This window comes from Myotis brandtii, unplaced genomic scaffold (assembly GCF_000412655.1).
Source record: "Myotis brandtii unplaced genomic scaffold, ASM41265v1 scaffold344, whole genome shotgun sequence".
Lineage (NCBI taxonomy): Eukaryota > Metazoa > Chordata > Mammalia > Chiroptera > Vespertilionidae > Myotis > Myotis brandtii.
This window is the reverse complement of record NW_005363247.1, coordinates 7,091,702-7,111,833: the sequence shown is the minus strand read 5'-3', so window position 1 is coordinate 7,111,833 and position 20,132 is coordinate 7,091,702. Positions and strand designations below refer to the sequence as shown.

At 39.3% G+C, this 20,132-nt stretch overlaps 1 protein-coding gene across 1 annotated transcript in view; it reads right to left on the bottom strand.

Annotated features, from left to right (window-relative positions):
- Positions 1-1,309: 1,309 nt before the first annotated feature.
- The window catches only part of RHOBTB3 (Rho-related BTB domain containing 3), a 54,713-nt gene continuing 35,890 nt past the window's right edge, over positions 1,310-20,132 (bottom strand). Inside the window, exons 9-12 of the mRNA XM_014543937.1 lie at positions 17,211-17,384; positions 15,212-15,378; positions 10,288-10,384; positions 1,310-4,229 (exon numbers count right to left, since the gene is read on the bottom strand). Of these exons, the coding sequence (XP_014399423.1) occupies positions 4,114-4,229; positions 10,288-10,384; positions 15,212-15,378; positions 17,211-17,384 (554 nt within the window). The 3' untranslated portion in view covers positions 1,310-4,113. The remainder of the gene's footprint in view (positions 4,230-10,287; positions 10,385-15,211; positions 15,379-17,210; positions 17,385-20,132) is intronic.

The window sequence follows — 20,132 nt, the reverse complement described above, 5'->3', positions numbered from 1 at the left end:
AAAAAGAGAGAGAGGTAATAAAGACACATGTAGAAGCAACTGATTCTTCCTGGGAGAGTCATAGAAAGCAAAAGAGGTATGATTTTTAAGCTGGGCTTTACAAGATATGCAGGAGTTTGCAAAGTAGACAGGGAATGGGAACCCAAAGCAAGCCTTAGGAAATGTACGAGGTGTGCAAGTATATAGATAATCTGGATAACGGTCCCGAATGTCCAAGTAGAAAAGATGGGATAGGTTATGAAAGGCAATGAGGACTGTGAAGATTCTTCCACAGGCCAATAGGTGTCTTCTAGGAGAGTGTGTTCTCAGGTCAAATTTGTGTCAGGAACACTATTCCAAAGCAACTGTGGAGGACTTTATGGATATAGTAGCCTTTACTGACAATTTGGGAACCCCCTGGGGAGAGGTTGTAGTATATAGTACATAATCTATCCACGTGTTAGGGCTTCCTGGTCTCGGCTCCTCAGCTCTGGGAAGTTCCAAATTCTTCTCCTATTTTTTTTTTAAACTTTTTTTTTTTTCTTGAGGATGATCTGCAGCGGGTGTGTCTTTTTTTTTAAAACTTTTAAATAGCCCAGATAGCATGGCTCAGTGGTTGACCAGTCAGGGTTGTGGGCTTGATCCCCAGTGGGGGGCATTCATGAGGCAGCCAATCAATGATTCTTTCTCAGCACTGATGTTTCTCTCTCTTTCCTTCTCCCTTCCTCTCTAAAATCAACAAAAATATATTTTAAAAATACTTTTAAATATGTTTTTAGATTTTTATGTATTGATTGATTTTAGAGTGAGAAAAGGAGAGAAAGAGAGAGAAAGAAAGAACAAGAGAGAGATATATAAACATCAATTTGTTGTTCCACTTGTCATTGGCTGATTCTTGTGTGTGCCCTGATGGGGATAAAACCTGCAACCTTGGCATATCAGGACTACGCTCTATGAGCTACCCGGCCAGGGTAAAAGTTCCAAATTCTTAAGTCCATTATGCAGAGCCAACATTCAAGCCTGCAGAAGGCTCATTTCTATGCTAAAGAATTATCAAAGCACTTTTTCTAAATAAAGGCAGTTAGTTATATTGTTAGGAGAAATGGTGGTAACAGCTGCTAAATATAATTTTCTATGGAAGTTATAACAAATTTCTTTCATCACATGCATATGAATCATCTACAATATCAGCAATAGTCTAAAAGTTTTACACACAATGGAAATTTTCTGTGAAACATAATTATACTTGATAAACACAAGGCAGTATTCCCAAATTCATTCCAGCATTTCAACATCCAAGATAAAATAACGATAGAACACTAAGGTAAACTTATTTTTTTAAAAAAGGTTTATTTGTTACAAAATGTTAAATACTAAAGCTAAAAACATATAAATTCAGATCAGGCTATATTAAAATACACACATATCCTTCTTTGCAAAATTATTAAAGATTGAATTAAACAGATGCTTTAAATAAAATAAAATACTCTTGAGGACTTTTTTGTATAATTAACTGTATCAGTGTAGTGTAGTTTTAAAAATAATAGTTGAAAAGTTTATCTGTCTTGAAAGTCAAATTTATTCAAATCTTCAGTTTTCTGCTACTGCCCAATACGAAGCCACCATGCTGGCTTGGACTAAATGAATTTCAGTTATGTTGCTGAAACTTCTATATTACAAGCCTGCTTTCGTACAATATGACACAGAGTAGCCAGAAGTATACAAAGGGTTACATAAGGTGAAAACCTGGCCCAGAAAGAGAAGGCCTTAGCTCTAACATACAGTATCTTCTCTAATTAAAATGATTGGTAAATATATTGAAGCAGAGATGAGCACAGAGCACACATTCATCTAGAAATAATCTCTCAATTAAAACCAAAACCAAAAGAGTACTCATTTTTCCAAGATAGCTTAAGAGTATTTTAAAATGTCTGGCTATTTTATATTGAGTGAATTCAAAGATTTTAATCTAGATTTAAAAACTAATTTGATTACTATTCTGAACAGCTCTCAAGAGCCATAACATTTGTATGTTTGAGTCGCTCACACAGGTGGTAAAGAACTTTTATAATAAAAAGTACATGCTGAACACCAACAGAGCATAAACTTCCACAGTCAGCTCCAGTCGAACAACCTAAAACCTATATGTAGTCCATTTAAATGTTAAATAGTATTTGCCAGAATACATTTTGCTTTAGAACTTTTATGTTTCAATTTCCTAGATTAAAAGTTATTTAGAATTTTAAGTGCTCTAATTCATATAGGGGTAAGAATATGCTTATGAAGAATAAAATGCTGTCACTGCATTTTAAAAGTTCCTGAATATGAATGAATTTCTGGAAATCCACTACAGTGTCTATTCTTTACCATGCTAGTGCATGCCCACTGGGACTTGCCAATAGTTGGTTAGGCTCAAGTGACTAAAATTCAAAAGACATAAAATGCATTCCAGTAATCTTCATCAACACAATTCAGTTAAAATCAGGTTTCTTGAGAGAAATATGTAGAGAATTTTTATTTTTCCTCTCTGACAAACAACTGTATGTGATTCTAATACTATAGTATCAAACTGTCTAATCAAACCTTTGAACAGTTGGGAAACTGTATGTATTCTAAAGTAATTGAAAATGAAAAAATATATATATCCAATACTGAATTCTATTACAGATGAAAATGATGTCAACAATAACACAGTAATCTGGTTTTCTCTCTCTCTGCTTGTGTAATTATTTCTGTTGACATGAAACACAAGAGAAACTAGAATTCTGTCCTCTATCCAAGTACCATTTTCTCTACATGGAACAAGTATTTCATTTATATCCTTTCTTTTAACTTACTGGGTAATCTTGAAGGACAAAACTCACGCTACTCCTCATCAAATAGCTTTGCGGTCCTCAAACGAATTCAAATAATTCAAGCCACTGACATCCTAATTTTAGTAAATACACTAAAACAAAAACATCTTGAGCCTTCGATAGCAAATTCTCTAAAAAGCACATTTTTCTATGAGCATCTTCATAAATACATATAAAAGTCATGCTGGTCAGTCACTTTTACCAATACCCTGGTCCTACAGAATGATCAAGAAAGTATTGGCTCGTCTGGGACAGAGCCACAACTCTGAGTGTCTTAAAGATAACACAACACAAGGCATTTCTCACTCGCTAGTCGAGGTGGCACAGAGGCCCTGGGAGGAACAGATTTCCCCAAAGCTCCCAGAACCCCCACATGCCCTCTTCCCTCCAGAAAGCCTCCTTCTCTTCCCTCAATATCAGTGCCTCTTTTCTGCTTTCAGGAACAATGATGTTTGAGCAAGAAAACATAGTACATATCCCACTACAAGACAGACATAATTTTGGAGGCCCAGCACAAAGTGAAAATGCAGGGCCCTTCCTCAAACATTGTTATGAATTTCAAGATGGAACCAAGCAGGGGCCCTTCTAAGCTCTGACCCTATACGACCACACAGTGCCCTGGCCATACAACCATCCTGCCTGAGGTTTCCTGCCCAATCTGAATCCCAGGAAAGAGACAAGGTGGCTCAGTTGGGTTGTTCAGACAAAAAACAGATTCTTTTTTTTCATGATGGTTCTAACACTGATGTGAAAACAGGTGTCATTTCACCTTCAAAATGTCAGGCAAAATTTGATTCCTAGAGTCTCTGATTGATCAGTCGGCCCCTAGATTTTTCATTATAGAAATAGTCACACTGGGTCTTTACATGCCCTTAATTTTAACAAAGCCATTAATCAGACATGATGAAATTTCTGTATTAATCCTACATGATTTTTAAAACATTTTAACATTTCTTAAGTGGGAAATGCATTAATATCGCCAAAGCAACAGGTCATCTTCAAGGGAATTAAGTAGCTGCACAACAGCTTTATACACTTTGTGAAGCCTTAGATTTAGCCTGGGGTATATTTTGTTCCCTTTTAAGATCACAACCATAGTTTTTTCAAGGAAAGCTAGTAAACACATTAAGCTGTATGGTGACTTTCCCCCCCACACACACACCCATATATATATTTTAACGCCCATGTTTCAGTCACAAGACTTTTACTGGTACCCAGAGGTATCCCATTCTTCATAATGATGATAATTTTAAAAGTGTGTGTACATAAAAGCGCCAGGTTACATGACTAAGCAGCGACACTTCCGGGAGTGAATGTACTTCCTGTATTCCGCAAGCTGCTTCAAGTACAGATTCGATGGCCATCTGTGCTTTTCAACAAAACTGCGTTCTTCCACTAAAATTTTTAGAAAAAAGAATGTTAATTGGATATACTTTATTTGGGATCGAGTTTAGGTATGAATTATTGGCTTCCTGTTGAATGGATGACATCCAAGCTCTTCTATATACTCCCTACTCTTCCTTCTAGCCTTTCAAAAACATTAAATACAATTTTCGTTACATCAGTCATCAGGATACATCTTTCCATTCATCAAGTAGTATTTGATAATGTTTCTTTTTTTTTCAAAAAAAAAATATGACTTGTTTTTTCCTGGAGATGAAAATGGACTTTTTTTCCCCATGTAATTGTTTCATTTTCCTTTGTAACTAACACAACCTCCCAAAAGCTTTAAGTCCCCTCAATTCTATCTCCCACCAAACCAGAGTTATCAGGTAGCCCATCCATCCCTGCAGGGCTGGGGGTGTTGCTCTGGAGACCCTTTCCTCCCGAACTTGTACCCTATTGCTTCCTAGGCCTGCTTCACGCTTTCGTGCTGGTCCATACACTCCTGACGCCAGGTCCTTCCCTTGGCTGATTCTCTAGTTTTGGTGAAGCAGAACCTTTCTTAGCTTCTGAAAAGAGCAGGCACATAAGAAGTATTTTTGAGACCTTGCTTGTGATGAAATGTCTTTCATCTCCTCACACACAATTTGTAATTTGGTTTGGTACAGAGTTCTAGGTTGAAAACTTGGCTCAGAATGCTGGAGACAGCACTTAGCAGATCTTTTCAATCTGCTGCCTCAAGGCCTTCACTACTGGGATAACTCCTTGTATTATTTCTTGATAATTTCTTCCCCACTGTTTTTTATTATCTGTATTAACTTCTATTATTCAGGTATTTCACTTCCTGGATTGAGCCTCCATTTTTTTTTTTAAACCTTTCTTTCCAGTCTTTTTGTTCTTCTTTCTGGGAGATATCATTACTTTTGACTATTTTATTCACTTGGGGTTTTTTGCTATCATATTTGTAATGTCCAAAAATGATTTCCTAGTCTTGTATTGCTTTTTTGAAAATTGTGGTAAAATACATGTAAAAGAAAATAAACCATCTTGACCATTTTTAAGTGCACGGTGTATGATAACTGGTATTAAATACATCCATGTTGTCGTGCAACCAAGCTCCAGAACTCTTCATCTTGTAAAACCGAAACTGTGCCCATTAAACAACAACTCCCTATCCCTGCCAGCACCGCCCCTGGAAACCACCATTCTACTCTCTGTCTTTACAACTGTAACCTTCTATCCCTGCTTTTTATGGCTGCCTATCTCTTATGCTTTGAGGATATTAATTTTAAAGGTTTTTGTTTGTTTTCTTCTACTTCTTGTGCTCTTGGGTCTCTTTATTCCTCTAAGTTCTTTCTTGTGAGATAACAGAAAATATACATTGGTCTCCACACCCAGTTCTTGACACAGAGGCTCCTGAAACCCTTGTAATTTCCTGGGTGGTAGTATCGTCTTTTATTCTAATTAGGCAATTCTGGGTGGGCTCCTGATGAGGGCTGGTCATCGAAAAGACATGATTAGAAGTTTGGCCCTACCTGATTTGGCTCAGTGGACAGAGCATCGTCCTGCGGACTGAAAGGTCCCGAGTTCAATTCCAATCAAGGGCACATGCCCGGGTTGCGGGCCTGATCCCCAGTAGGGGATCAATGATTCTCTCTCATCATTGATGTTTCTATCTCTCTCTCCCTTCCTCTTTGAAATCAATAAAAATATATTTTAAAAAAAGTTTGGACTTTCAGCGTCCCCCCTTCCTGACCCCCACCATTCTCTTAAGAAGGAAAAGGACTGAAAACGGAGTTGATGACCAATCATGCCTACATAAATGAAGTGTCCATAAAAGTCCCAAAAGTACAAGGTTCAGGGAGCTTCCAGGTTGGTGAACACATCCACGTGCCAGGAGGGTGATATACTCCAATTCCACTGGACATGAGCTCCTGCACTCCGGCCCCCCCACCCCCAGACCTCACCCTATGTATCTCTTCATCTAGCTATTCATCTGTATCCTTTAATAAACTGGTAAACTTAAGTAGGTGCATCCCTGCCTTGTTGGAGCCAATCTAGCAAGTTAACTGAACCCATAGAGGGGGTCACTGGAACCTCTGATCTATACCAGTTGCTCAGAAATACTGGACTTGGACTGGTGCCTGAAGAGGGGTGGGGGATGGTCTTGTGGGACTGAGCCCCTAACCTGTGGGATCTGGCACTCTCACTATCACTAGGTCATAGCTGGTGGTGTGGAGAACTGCTTGGTGGGGGTAAAACCCCACACATTTGGTGATCAGAAGTGTCAAAAGTGAAGTGTTTTGTGTGAGTAGTAAAGGAGACACACGGGATAAAGACTCACAGGAAAGTAACACCCAGGTAGAAAGACTGTAGGTTTTTCCTATTCACTTCTCTTTTGTTTTTATTCATTGTGTCTTGGTTTGGGTATCTATCTTTCAGGTTGGACATTGCCTCAAATATCTGTTAGTCCTCTGAAATCAATAAAAATATATTTTTTTTAAAAAAGAAGTTTGGACTTTCAGCGTCCCCCCTTTCTGACCCCCACCATTGTCTTAAGGAAAAGGACTGAAAACGGAGTTGATGACCAATCATGCCTACATAAATGAAGTGTCCATAAAAGTCCCAAAAGTACAAGGTTCAGGGAGCTTCCAGGTTGGTGAACACATCCACGTGCCAGGAGGGTGATATACTCCAATTCCACTGGACATGAGCTCCTGCACTCCGGCCCCCCCACCCCCAGACCTCACCCTATGTATCTCTTCATCTAGCTATTCATCTGTATCCTTTAATAAACTGGTAAACTTAAGTAGGTGCATCCCTGCCTTGTTGGAGCCAATCTAGCAAGTTAACTGAACCCATAGAGGGGGTCACTGGAACCTCTGATCTATACCAGTTGCTCAGAAATACTGGACTTGGACTGGTGCCTGAAGAGGGGTGGGGGATGGTCTTGTGGGACTGAGCCCCTAACCTGTGGGATCTGGCACTCTCACTATCACTAGGTCATAGCTGGTGGTGTGGAGAACTGCTTGGTGGGGGTAAAACCCCACACATTTGGTGATCAGAAGTGTCAAAAGTGAAGTGTTTTGTGTGAGTAGTAAAGGAGACACACGGGATAAAGACTCACAGGAAAGTAACACCCAGGTAGAAAGACTGTAGGTTTTTCCTATTCACTTCTCTTTTGTTTTTATTCATTGTGTCTTGGTTTGGGTATCTATCTTTCAGGTTGGACATTGCCTCAAATATCTGTTAGTCCTCAGTTATCCTATATAATAAAAGGCTAATATGTAAATCAACCAAACGGAGGAACAACCGGTCATTATGACGCACACTGACCTACGGAGTTGATGACCAATCATGCCTACATAAATGAAGTATCCATAGAAGTCCCAAAAGTACGAGGTTCGGGGAGCTTCCAGGTTGGTGAACACATCCACGTGCTGGGAGGGTGATATACTCCGATTCCACTGGACATGAGCTTTCGTGCACGCTGCCCCCTGGTGGTCAGTGCGCTCCCAAGGGGGAGCACCGCTCAGCCAGAAGCTCTGAGACGGTCTCACGGCTGGTGAGTGCAGTGGCAGTGGTAGGAGCTGCTGCAACTGCGAGGGAAGGATCCTGGCAGCTGCCCGCAGCTGCAAGGGATCGGCTTCGAGGGAGGATCAACGCAGATGAAGCTGCGAAGGCCTACTCTTGCACGAATTTCGTGCATTGGGCCTCTAGTAAAATACATAATACAATATTCAGCTAAATTAAACTAGCTGTGAGAATAATGGCTCCATAAATGCCAACGGTAACATATTCCTATGCACTGCTGTTTGCTTTCATGATTCCAGTCTATAAAATGTCTAATATTTAATGAGCTATTTGACTGAGTTCTGATGCATTAGTGCTTGAATTGACAAGCGATCTTTTCCAGTCTCACCTTTCAATTTCTAAACATCCCTAAATAAGAAAAATTCTCAGTTAAAAAACAATTTGCAGAATTCCAGTAATAATTTGATAATTTTTGAAACTAAAATAGGCAATTCTTTAAGAAAGCTCTGAAGTGATTGTGACAAGAACCCTGTGAACTTAAAGTGACCCTGTGAAGCGGGCCAGGTGTGAGGCAATATGGAGGACAGGTGACTGTGACACTCGGGAAGACACGGCCTTTAAAGCGGCAGCTACTGCTCAGTTCCAGGTAGTTGTTGTGTGGGAAGATGGGCCAGAGTAGCCAGATCTTCAACTTTCCAAAAGAAGCCAAAAATGTAGTCCTTTTAATGTAACATGTTACAATTTTTAAATGTTGACACTCACTTTAAAACAAACAAACAAGAAACCGTGTGGTCCAAACAGACTACCAGTTTGTGACCATCTATTTAGACCATCAAATTCTCCCTTATCCACAGGGGGTTTCCTGCCCAACAGGAGGGTCACTGCAGGCCCCGGACATAAGCAGGCCCACGGATCCAGAGCACTCGTGACACCCTTTCCTTCCCATCAAAGGACACAGAAAATCACTGACACAGCCTCACCTTCCTGCCCCGCCTTTTCAAACTACACCCTCGGGCCCTGCTTTTCACTATGCCAGGAGGTCATATATCCTTATAGGTAATTGTATAAGTAATAAAATAAAATAAAAATTAATAACTCAAAGGATTTACAGAGCATCTTTCTCCTAGGCTGTAATAGCATTCTGCATGTGTCTCATGCATTTATACAATATAGTAAGTGGAAAATAAACCTTATTTTTGTTTACAAGTGAAGGTGACCTAAGGTAGCATAATGAAGGTAGTTCTAAAATCAAAATGTTCATCCATTTCATTTTAATTGACCTCTGAACAAATAACTGTATAAGAATGTCTATACGAACAGCAAGCAGAATGTACTTTTTGTTTCTTTCTTGCACAAAGTAGATGGTTTGTGTTGTGCTGCTTGGATTTATTTTGTTACTCTACAGCACTAAGAGTTGAATTCTACATAAAGAGGCTTCCACTAGCCATTCAATGTTTGTTGTCTGGCTATGAATGTCTGTCAAGGCATCTGCCTAAAACTGACCATTTCTTGGTTTACTTAACTGTACAAGTAGCTGAATGAAACCAGGCACATTCACTTTGTTTTAGCAGCAGATTCTCTTATACAAGTAAACTTTTATGTAGAAGGCTAAGGTATAAAGCAGATAAAAGTGGAATTACTCTGGTTGAAGGTGGGAGGAAAATATCCAAGAAGCACAAATGTAGCCTTGTCTTCCCTCTACTTCTCTTGGCTCCCTCCTCTTTCCTCTCTCACTCCCCACTCTCCACCCCACCTCAGAAGATCTTCAAGCATCTCCAAGGAGAGTTCTCTGTTTAGAGTTTGAGAGTACTTGATTAGGTGATCTTTAATTTCCTTTCTCTTTTAATCTGATTATTCCTTGAGTCTATTCTAGGTAATAACATGAGCAAACCACTGTATCTAAGTAACCATCTACTCTGATAACTAGTCTATTTTCATTTTCTTTCCTCTTATGTAATGCCGAGAAGCTCAACCTTTGGTTTTAATCTTTATAATTTATCTTAAAAATCACACTACACATACTTTCTCTGCACATTAAGTTTCCCAACACTCTTTGATCAATTAAAAATTACTACTGCCAGGTAACACAGTGAACTCCTTTATAGATAAACTAAACAGATATGGGTATTAGTACAATAGAACTATATATTATAAACAATACACAATAGATACAATTCTTATATTAAAAAACGTTTTTCAGTCAATACTGTTTAAATTTTGCTTCTGACTTGGGTGGTTAAAACCAAGATCTTGTTTATCAAAACCAAATGCTAAGAGAGGCCACTTTATCACCACACTTCAGGGAAAAAATGCATTTAAAAATGACGGGAGCTATAAAACAATCATTAGAAAACTTCTTGTGTAACACAGGTCAAGCTACTTACGTAAAGTGTCCTCAATGACCACACTGCGTATTTAAAAGGCATGTATCACATTGATTTTTTAATTTTTAAAAACTACTACTCCTATAAATTACGTTTCATATCTAAGAACAAAGAGCATAAAGTTTTCTTTCAACACAATAATTGCAATCTACCTGAAAGATCCTGAAATTCAGGCTTTTGACTGAAGATGAGGTAGTTAGTGGCAATGAAATGAAGTAGCCAGGTTGAAAGGCAATCAGAGTGGTGAAACTGCAAGAGAAATGGAAAGTGAAACAGTATTGTAAATAATGACCTTCAATACGATGATTAGACAAGAGAGAATGGTCTGGAGAACCTATGGAGAGCCCCAATCCATGTTTAATGTGTCTGTATATATGATGCAGCCTTCAGCCTACTCTGACAGCAGAAAGGAAAAGGGAGCATTAATAACAAATAATAATAAAATCACATCAATGAAAAAACCAAATCAAATAAATAACAAGTTACTGCTGCTGCAGTGGCTGAATATCTTTAAGCAGATGTATGGTTGCATCCATGGTTCACAAAGGCTATCTGAGGTTCTTGAAGATTTAGTTTAAGCTTTCAATCTAAGGCCATGGCCTTCACTAACTGCACTTGTATCTGTGCAAGATTATAGCCAGCAAAGGTATACACTTGGCCATATCTAAAGAAATTCATCTGAGGAGCAAACTAAAAATTATTTAGAGGAGGAAGTGTCATCAACCAAAGGTTATGGTAGCAATGTGTAAGTATTTCTATGAGAAGGTTATGTTTGAATAGTTGCTTTTAACTCAGATGTACTGCTACACTGAGCAGGATTCCCAGCATACTTCTCATTCTGTTTCAATAGCTAATGGAGGGGGAACTCTGAGCAACTTGGCCATGACATCATCACCTTGGTGCCAATCCAGTGACACTCACTGATGTATCTAACCACTCACTTCAGAGTGTGGTAACTTGGTGGCAGGAAACTTGGATATATGAGTATAGTTCTTTTTATTATTATTATGGTAAATTATACATAAAATTTACCATTTTTAAGTGCAACCATCACCACTATCTATTTTCAGAACTTTTTATTTTCATAAACTGAAACTTTTTGCCCATTAAATAATAAATCCCCTTTTCCCTTAGCCCCAGTCCCTGGTAATCACTATTTTATTTTACCTTTATGAATTTGACTATTCCAGGAACCTCATATTAAGTTAAATTACACAGATTTGTCCTTTTTCTGTCTGGTTTATTTTACTTAGCATAATGTCCTCAAGGTTCATCTATGTTGCAGCATATATTAAAATTTCATTCTTTTTAAGGATGAGTAATACTCTATTGTATGTACATACCACACTTCATTTATTCTTTCATTTGTTGATGGACATTTAGGTTGTTTCCACTTTTAGGCTATATATAGCTCTGTTAAGGACAATCAAAAATATGTAAAAAATAAGTAATACTAAATTGAAGAAAGATTTGTAATCTCAAATCTTAAGGAAAAAACTCAAGTATTGCTCTTTTAAAAAGTTATAATGTGGGAATATTTTTTAACATTTCAATTCGTAAGTCTCTCTGATTCTTATTAAACAACATAATTTTTGAGTTGTATGAAACTTTATAGTTTATCTAATCCCGCATCAGATTTTAACAATCTTTTTTTCACCTTGCATTTTAGCAGATGAATGTGAATGATCTGAAGGAAATAGAGCAAGAACATGTAGCTATTTTAACAGAAGCCACCAACACTATTAGATGATTAACCAAAGCAACTAACCTACCAACAGAGTTCAGAACACTGCTGATGGCTGTGACTCTGAAAGAGAAGGGAGATCACAGAAATAAATAGCTGCCTACAAAAACATAATTCAAATGCAGAATTTTATTTTTGACTGAAATTTAAGATATCATAATTGTGGGCTCTTGGCAAGAGATGGAACCCTATAAACTACTTGTGGGCAAAAATGTATGCTGAACTGAGAAAATAGGTTTAAACTTAAATAAACAAAAGAATAAAAAAAGAATAGGCATTAAAAAAAACCCTGTAAACCAAATGCTATAGCATTTAACAACTCTGTAAAGAATAATAATGGTGCAGAAAAATACCTAGAAACTCACCAGGAAAAGGTCAGAAACAAAACTGGTGGCCCGAAGCAGCCAAATATTAATGCACAGATTATAAAGAAGTTGAGTTTAAAACTTTAATATGAGAGTAAATAGGACTTCACAGGAATCACAAAGTTTGGCTAGAAAGGGTTAAAAGTGGAGTAGAGATAAGGAAATTTCTACCTCAATCCAAAGGAACTGGTCGATAAAGGGAAAGAAGCCTGTGTTATATGTTAAAGTTCAACTTGATGGAAATGTATGGACCTAAAAAGTGGAAACAAGGTAAAGAATTTAGAGAGTTTAGGGACAAGTGGAAGCGGAAATGAGAAAATACCAAAACTGCTAATCTATATTGAAGGTATGAATGATGCTTTCCTGACACACAGTACACAGCTGGCAGAGATGATGAAAGGATTAGAAATTTCAATTACTAAGAGAGCTACTGGAAGTCTAAATCTGCTAAAACAATTTCACCTTTTAGAAGTCAGAGAAACAATGAGGAAAAGGTTAACTAAATTCTGACTGGCTACTGAAGGAGAACCTCAAACTAGAAACTTCAAAGAGAACTTAGGGAGAAAATTATCCTGTTATCTGGGACCCATAATTCCAAACTAGGGACCATCAGGAATAGAATAGAGGAAAACTGACAAACGTAGGCTTAATCTTAGCAAACAGAAAAATCATCAGAAACAAACAGTAAAATTTAAAAGGAATTATTTCAGAATTTTTAAATTCAAGAGAAAAATAAGTATAATCACATAATCAGAAACCACACAGTTGGGGGAAATAGGGCAGGAAGAATTTATGACAATGCAATCACAAATGATGCTGGTGAAGTGTGTGTATGTGTGTTTGTGTATGTGTACTTGTGGGGGAGGGGGCACTTAAAGGAAATCAATGCAATCATACTGGAAATTCTCTTATGTATAAACTATCTACTTAAAGGATATTACAAGAGGCCCAGGCCAGGTAGTTCAGGTGGTTAGAGCATCATCCCAATATGCCAAGGTTGCAGGTTCAATCCCTGGTCAGGGCACATACAAGAATCAACCAACGAATGCATAAATAAGTGGAACAACATGAACAACAAACTGATGTTTCTTTCTCTCTCTCTCTCTCTCTCTCTCTCTTGCTCTCTCTCAAATTAATAACAAGAAAGGATACTACAAGATGAGGAAAGAGGAGCTCGTATCCAGTTTTTTAAAGTATGACAGACTTGTTAGAATAGTGTGAAAATGATACATCAAAAATGAACTGAGATTGTGAAAATACTAGACAGAATAAAAGTGCATTTTAAAATTAAATCTAGAGGGTGGCTATTTATCCCAAACTCACTGTAAATATATTACAAAGAAGAGCGATCAGGGTTACTCAATATTTTCATATTTGTGTTTATCTCTAATATTAACTATGTATGATCTTATGACTTGATTATGGAAAAAAAACAAAAAAAAAAACTCCAAAATAGTTAGAGAGTAAGGAAGACCTGGATGCTTTGAATGAATTCCATTGTATGCCTAGAAATACATGTTGATTAATGAATTCACCTCAGCACATGTTTAGCTGTCTCAGAGTCTGTCCTTTTCCGCATTATGTGGCTCTATTTCAGCTACCTGGATGAAGACAAATTCATCATATTTTTCTAATTCTGGATGTCAAAGTTGATAGGAATAGCCAATACGCTGTATGCCAGATAATATTTCACAAAGTTTTGATAGTCCGTAATGATGGATTGAATATATTCCTGTGAAAAAGACCTAGAAGTTTCAGTTTACTGCAAGGTCAATAATCATCACTGTGAGCATGACTGCTGCGGGCCCTGAAACTGTCCCAGGGAGGGGGTGAAATGGTAGAATAGTCAAGGGCTGGACGACCCATCTGCATAAACTTCTTGCTCCCAGAGATAAAAGAGAGAGAGTGGGAGCCCGGCCAGCACGGCTCAGTAGTTGAGCGTCAACCTGTGCACCAAGGTCATGGTTCGATTCCCGGTCGGGGTACATGCCCAGGTTGCGGGCTCCATCCCCAGTGGGGGACGTGCCGGAGGCAGCCGATTGACAATTCTCTCTCATTATTGATGTTTCTATCTCTCTCTCTCTCTCTCTCTCTTCCTCACTGATATCAATAAAAGAAAACCAACAACATATTAAAAGAGAGTGGGAATAAGGAGATGGTAAATGTCTGACTGGGACAACAGGTGAGAGTTCCAGAAGCAGAGTTCCAGAAAGCAGACCTAGTTTATTTATAGACCTAGCCTGGTCCTTTGTCAGGTTCATTTTCTAGGGTCTGTGTAACTACAATTAGTCACAGGAAGTTGACGGTGTAAAATCTACCTGTTCCCTAGAATGTGCAGCAATACAATTATTAAAAACAAAAGGGTCCTGAGCTTGGAAGAGGCAAGAAATTCTGAGGAGAGAGTAGGTGTACCACAGTGGTTCTCAATTCAAACATTTTTACTAAATATATTCCCGATACCATGAGACATATCAACAAAAGGAGGTTTGAAAGGATTAATGAAGTGCACCTATACTTCCTACAAACAACCGAAACTTCAAAACAGGTTCATAAAGTGAATGAATGGATGAGCAGATAAATGAGTTCAGCCTAATCATCCTATCAGTTTGCAGGGACCAATCCTGTGATTTTCCTTTCAGGAACCCTAAGGTATGATCATTAGATGTGATCATTTGGGGGAAATTCAATGTAAATTCTATTTCCTATAATGCCTATATGACACAATATTGCGCCACACTCAATGGCTCTAATAGTGGCCACCATTTAGTTGAAAAGTTCCCCATCAGCAAATTCTACCTCCTTAGAAAGGGATTGCTCAGAAACCCTATCTCCAAAATTACCTGCCCACAGAAACTGTTGAGAGGGCACTTTAGCCTCATTTAGCCAAACTTCCAAACTAGGACAGGTACTAACATATCTCTTAAGATTTTTACAAATTCAAATAAGCAGATACATAGGGCCAATTACCTTGGCTTTCTTGAGCAGGTCAACTATATCGAGGTTCATGGATGCCAGCTCCCTGCTGGGCATGCTCTGCAGCTGGGTAATGATGAACAGCTCACAGATGTGCTGCAGTCTAGACACCTGGTACATCTCAGCACAGATGAGGAGACACATGGCTTGGAAAATGCCAGCTGATGCAAGGAGGGAAAGAAAAGAAAATGGACAATAAAACCATTTATTTTATGTACCAAAACAAACAGAAAATGCTGACTCTATCATTCAATGCAGAATAGAGTGCCCAGAGAAAACCTTGAAGAAGTCAGCATTCTGAACTCCATTTAAAAAAAGAATTAATGTAAGTCTTCATACTCAGAAGACAATCTATGTGTCATTTTTGTTTTTTAATTATCCAGACATGGAGATTCTATAGTTGCCCTTAATAATCAAGTCCAGAGCTACGGGAGAATTCCTTCTGCTCCCTAACCTAAATCCTTGCAATTTTTCTCCTTCTGGCTGTAGTTCCAGGTTTGTTTGTTTTGTTTTAATTGTGGTAAAATAAACATAAAATTTACCATTAAGCATTCTTCCAGTTTTACAGGGAAATAATTGACATACATCACTGCTTAAGGGGTACAGCACGATGGTTTGATTCACATATACTGCGGAATGATTACCACAGTAGGTTTATGTAATATCCATCATCTCATTATAGATACAATAAAAAATAAAAGAAAAAAATGTTCTTGTGATGAGAAAACTTGGGATCTACAATCTTAACAGTTTGCCTATATATCATGCAGCAGTGTTAGCTACAGTCATGTTGCACATTTCTAGAACTTACTTATTGACCACCTTCCTCCAATCCCCCCCCACCCTACCTTCAGCCATTTTTAAGTGTGCAGTTCATTGGTATTAAGTCCATTCACACTGCTGTGCAACCATCATCACTATCCATCTCCAGAACTCTGACATCATTCCAAACTGAAACTGTGTCCACAAACAGTAACTCCCCACAGCCTCCTCCCCCAACCCTGGTCATTACCCTGGTTGTTGTTTTAACACTTCCTTGTAAATCTGATTTTTGATGTAATTCTCTTATCCCTCCTTAAATGCCTTACATGCTTTTATAATTAGGAACCAAGAATGCTGTGCATGATATTTAACATAATGAATAGATTACCTTTCTTTCTGTGATTGTTCCCATGTAAATATTCCAGTATCTACCTTAACTTTAGATTATTCATTCTGACTCATGTCCCCCTACACCTTTTACCAACTTGTAAAGTGCTTTGTCCTATAGTTATTAGTGCTTCTCTGAGCATTTGTTCTAATTAACAGGATAAAACCTAAAAATCAAAGCATCAATTACTCTAGTGAGGGGATGATTGAGAAACCAAATTTTCTTATTATTTCAAATCTGGCCAAGTTTTTATTTAACATACATATGTGCCAGTACCAATATAACATAAACAATAACAAACAGGATATCTTCCAAATCTAAAAATCAAGACACCTCCATGTCTAGGCTGCCCACGGTGGCCACCACGCTGTTGGTGCTGGCGGGGACACCTGAATGTATGTCAGACTCAAAGCCCATAGAGGTACCCAAACCAAATTTTCTTATTATTTCAAATCTGGCCAAGTTTTTATTTAACATACATATGTGCCAGTACCAATATAACATAAACAATAACAAACAGGATATCTTCCAAATCTAAAAATCAAGACACCTCCATGTCTAGGCTGCCCACGGCGGCCACCACGCTGTTGGTGCTGGCTGGGACACCTGAACTTATGTCAGACTCAGAGCCCATAAGAGGTAACCAATCACTGCTCTTCCACTTGAACTGACTGAAAAGTCATTGTTGTCCCAACACTACCTCCACCTGCTTAGCACTTTCCATGACATCACCTCTGATAAGCCTTAAGTGAAAACAGATTTCACAGAAAGCAATTTATTTAAATGGCTGACATTTCTAAACGAGAGAATTGTCAGATATTACCTAACATTTATACTGCTCACCTGGGCAACAGGAGTCCGTGTATAAGTACTCTAAGAATGACAAGAACGTCTCTTTGGAAACACCATAGACTGGAATCAGAACACTCTTTGCTTCCATATAATTGCCATTGAACATGGCTGCCATCACCTCACACCGAGCCACCAGGATGGCCCTGTGGGCTGGCACTGTCGTACCTGCACAGTTCAAAAGGGAAATAGAATTAAGATAAGCTTGCAGAGTTATTATTCTAGCAATTTTCCTTGTGATTAGACTGGTATTGAATTAGGTACAGCTAAGCTGATATATGGAAACCAAATTTGGGGGTGGTAGCCAGTATTAATTCAGAGACTTAATTTTTCATTGAAACATAGAGCATTCAAAAGTTGTCTTTGAAACCAACAATTTGCAAGTCAGGCAATTATTTGTTACTTAGTTTATACTTCATGGAGATAGAAACACTGAAATGAAATATTTTGCTTCATCCTAGCTTTATATAATAAAGGCCTAATATGCTAAGTGTCTGGTCATCTAGTCGGCCATCCAACCAATCAAAGCATAATATGCTAATGATATGCTAAGGCCACTCAACTGCTCGCTATGACATGCACTGATCACCTGGGGGCAGACATTCCCACTGGTAGGTTAGCTTGCTGATGGGGTCCGACCAATTGGGACTGGGCAAGAGTGCCAGACACACCCTGGAGCCCTCCCATGGTCCCTCCCCAGCTAGCCAACCTCCGAGGTCCCTCCCCGGCCCCGATTGTGCACCAATGGGGTCCCTCGGCCTGGCCTGTGCCCTCTTGCAATCGGGCTGAGGGAACCCCCCCCCCAAGTGCACAAATTTCGTGCACCATGCCTCTAGTATGTTTATAATGAAACATCTATTTTTTATCTTCTCCAATTGGCCTGAAATACCACTGCTCACCCTTGTCCATGTGCCTCCCAAGAAGACAATGCCATTCTTTTCTTGGCCAAGTCACAGGACAGTCGTGGCCAGACTTCCCTTATCAGAAAAAGGAAATAAGCCATCCTTGGCCTAAGCAGTCCATACATCACAAGAACGCCAAGGGAATCTCCGTGAAGCCAAGGGGAGCATTTCAGATCTTATGGAAAGTTTGCAAGGAGACGGCCTAGTTCCCTGCTGTCTCCCCAGCATGCTGCCTCCCAAGGGAACCTCTTTCCTAAATGAATGATGCCTACTTCTGGGAGAGACAGAGCTACTTTAAAATTTTAAAGGCCCCTCAGCCCACACCTCTCAATGACGCTCATTAAACTAGACTGACTCTCTAGTAAAAGCCGCTTCTCCAGCTTCTGGGCCACCACACAAAGCTCCAGAGGGACACATAACCCCGGGCTTGTGGGTGGAGAAGCAGCTCACACCACTCCCAGCAAAATGGGGAGCCATGGATCCACAGCCAGCCCTCAGGTTAGTCTAGACCCGTGGTCGGCAAGGCTTGCGGGCCTCTCAATGACGCTCATTAAACTAGACTGACTCTCTAGTAAAAGCCGCTTCTCCAGCTCCTGGGCCACCACACAAAGCTCCAGAGGGACACATAACCCCGGGCTTGTGGGTGGAGAAGCAGCTCTCACCACTCCCAGCAAAATGGGGAGCCATGGATCACAGCCAGCTCTCAGGTTAGTCTAGATCAGTTCAACAGATCATTATCGAGCACCCATCACCTGCTAATCGCTGTGCTAAGTACTGAAGATACAAAGATGAGAAAGATCTGCCCAGCTTAGAAAACAAGCTTTTAGGTGGAAGACACCACAGCCAGTATGAGTGACAGGGCTGTCACCTTCCGGAAAGTAACTATGAGCCAAACCACCCTGCTATGACCAAGAGTCTTCGCCATGCATCCCTCAGATCTCATACTCTTCAGGAGCATACATTCTTCTCTAAAATATTTGCAGTCACTGGATTCTTTGCTCTCTGTAAATCCAAGCACAACATCTTTTGGCTCAGAAAAAGTTCCATCTAAGCCCAGCAGCTTTCTCCAAAGGCAATAATCCCTCACGATTTGCAAGCAAGTCCCAACATCGCCAGTTCTGAGCTCACTGCTCGGCACTGTGATTTGCCAGGCACACCTCCCACGGGACAGGAAGAAGGGGCCACAGCCAGCACTCCTACCAGGTCACACACACCTGCTAGCAGACATCCTACCCTCTCGGCCCTTTCTCATCCCTGCCTCTTTGCCTTTAGGCCACCTGCCCTCAATATTATCATCCATCTATGGAATGACCAGACTCCATACTCAGTGCCTGCTAGGTATATTTGTATATAACAATAACAAAGAATCCAAACAGGTAATGCAATTTGACTTGCAATCTTAAGGTTTTAAAATCTTAAATAGGTTACTATGTAAACAGAAAAGAAAAATTTGAAGCATGGCTTACACAAATTAGTTACCCTTTTATTTGGGTTAAGCAGAGGAATTTAAGATTGGCCAATCTGTCAGGTGTGAGATGGTACCTCATTGTTGTTTTGATGTGCATCTCTCGGATGACTAGTGACTTTGAACATGTTTTCATATGTCTCTCAGCCTTCTGTATGTCCTCTTTTGAAAAGTGTCTACTTAGGTCCTTTGCCCATTTTTTTATTGGATTGTTTATCTTCCTTTTGTTAAGTTGTATGAGTTCCCTATAAATTTTGGAGATTAAACCCTTATCTGAAATAGCATTGGCAAATATGTTCTCTCATGCAGTGGGCTTTCTTGCTGTTTTGTTGATGGTTTCTTTTGCTGTGCAGAAGCTTTTTATTTTGATGTAGTCCCATTTGTTTATTTTCTCTTTAGTTTTCATTGCCCTAGGAGCTGTATCAGTAAAGGTATTATTATGACATGTCTGATATTGTGCTGCCTATGCATTCTTCTAAGACAGTGATTCCCAAAGTGGGCGCTACCACCCCCCGGTGGGCGCTGCAGCGATCCAGGGGGGCGGTGATG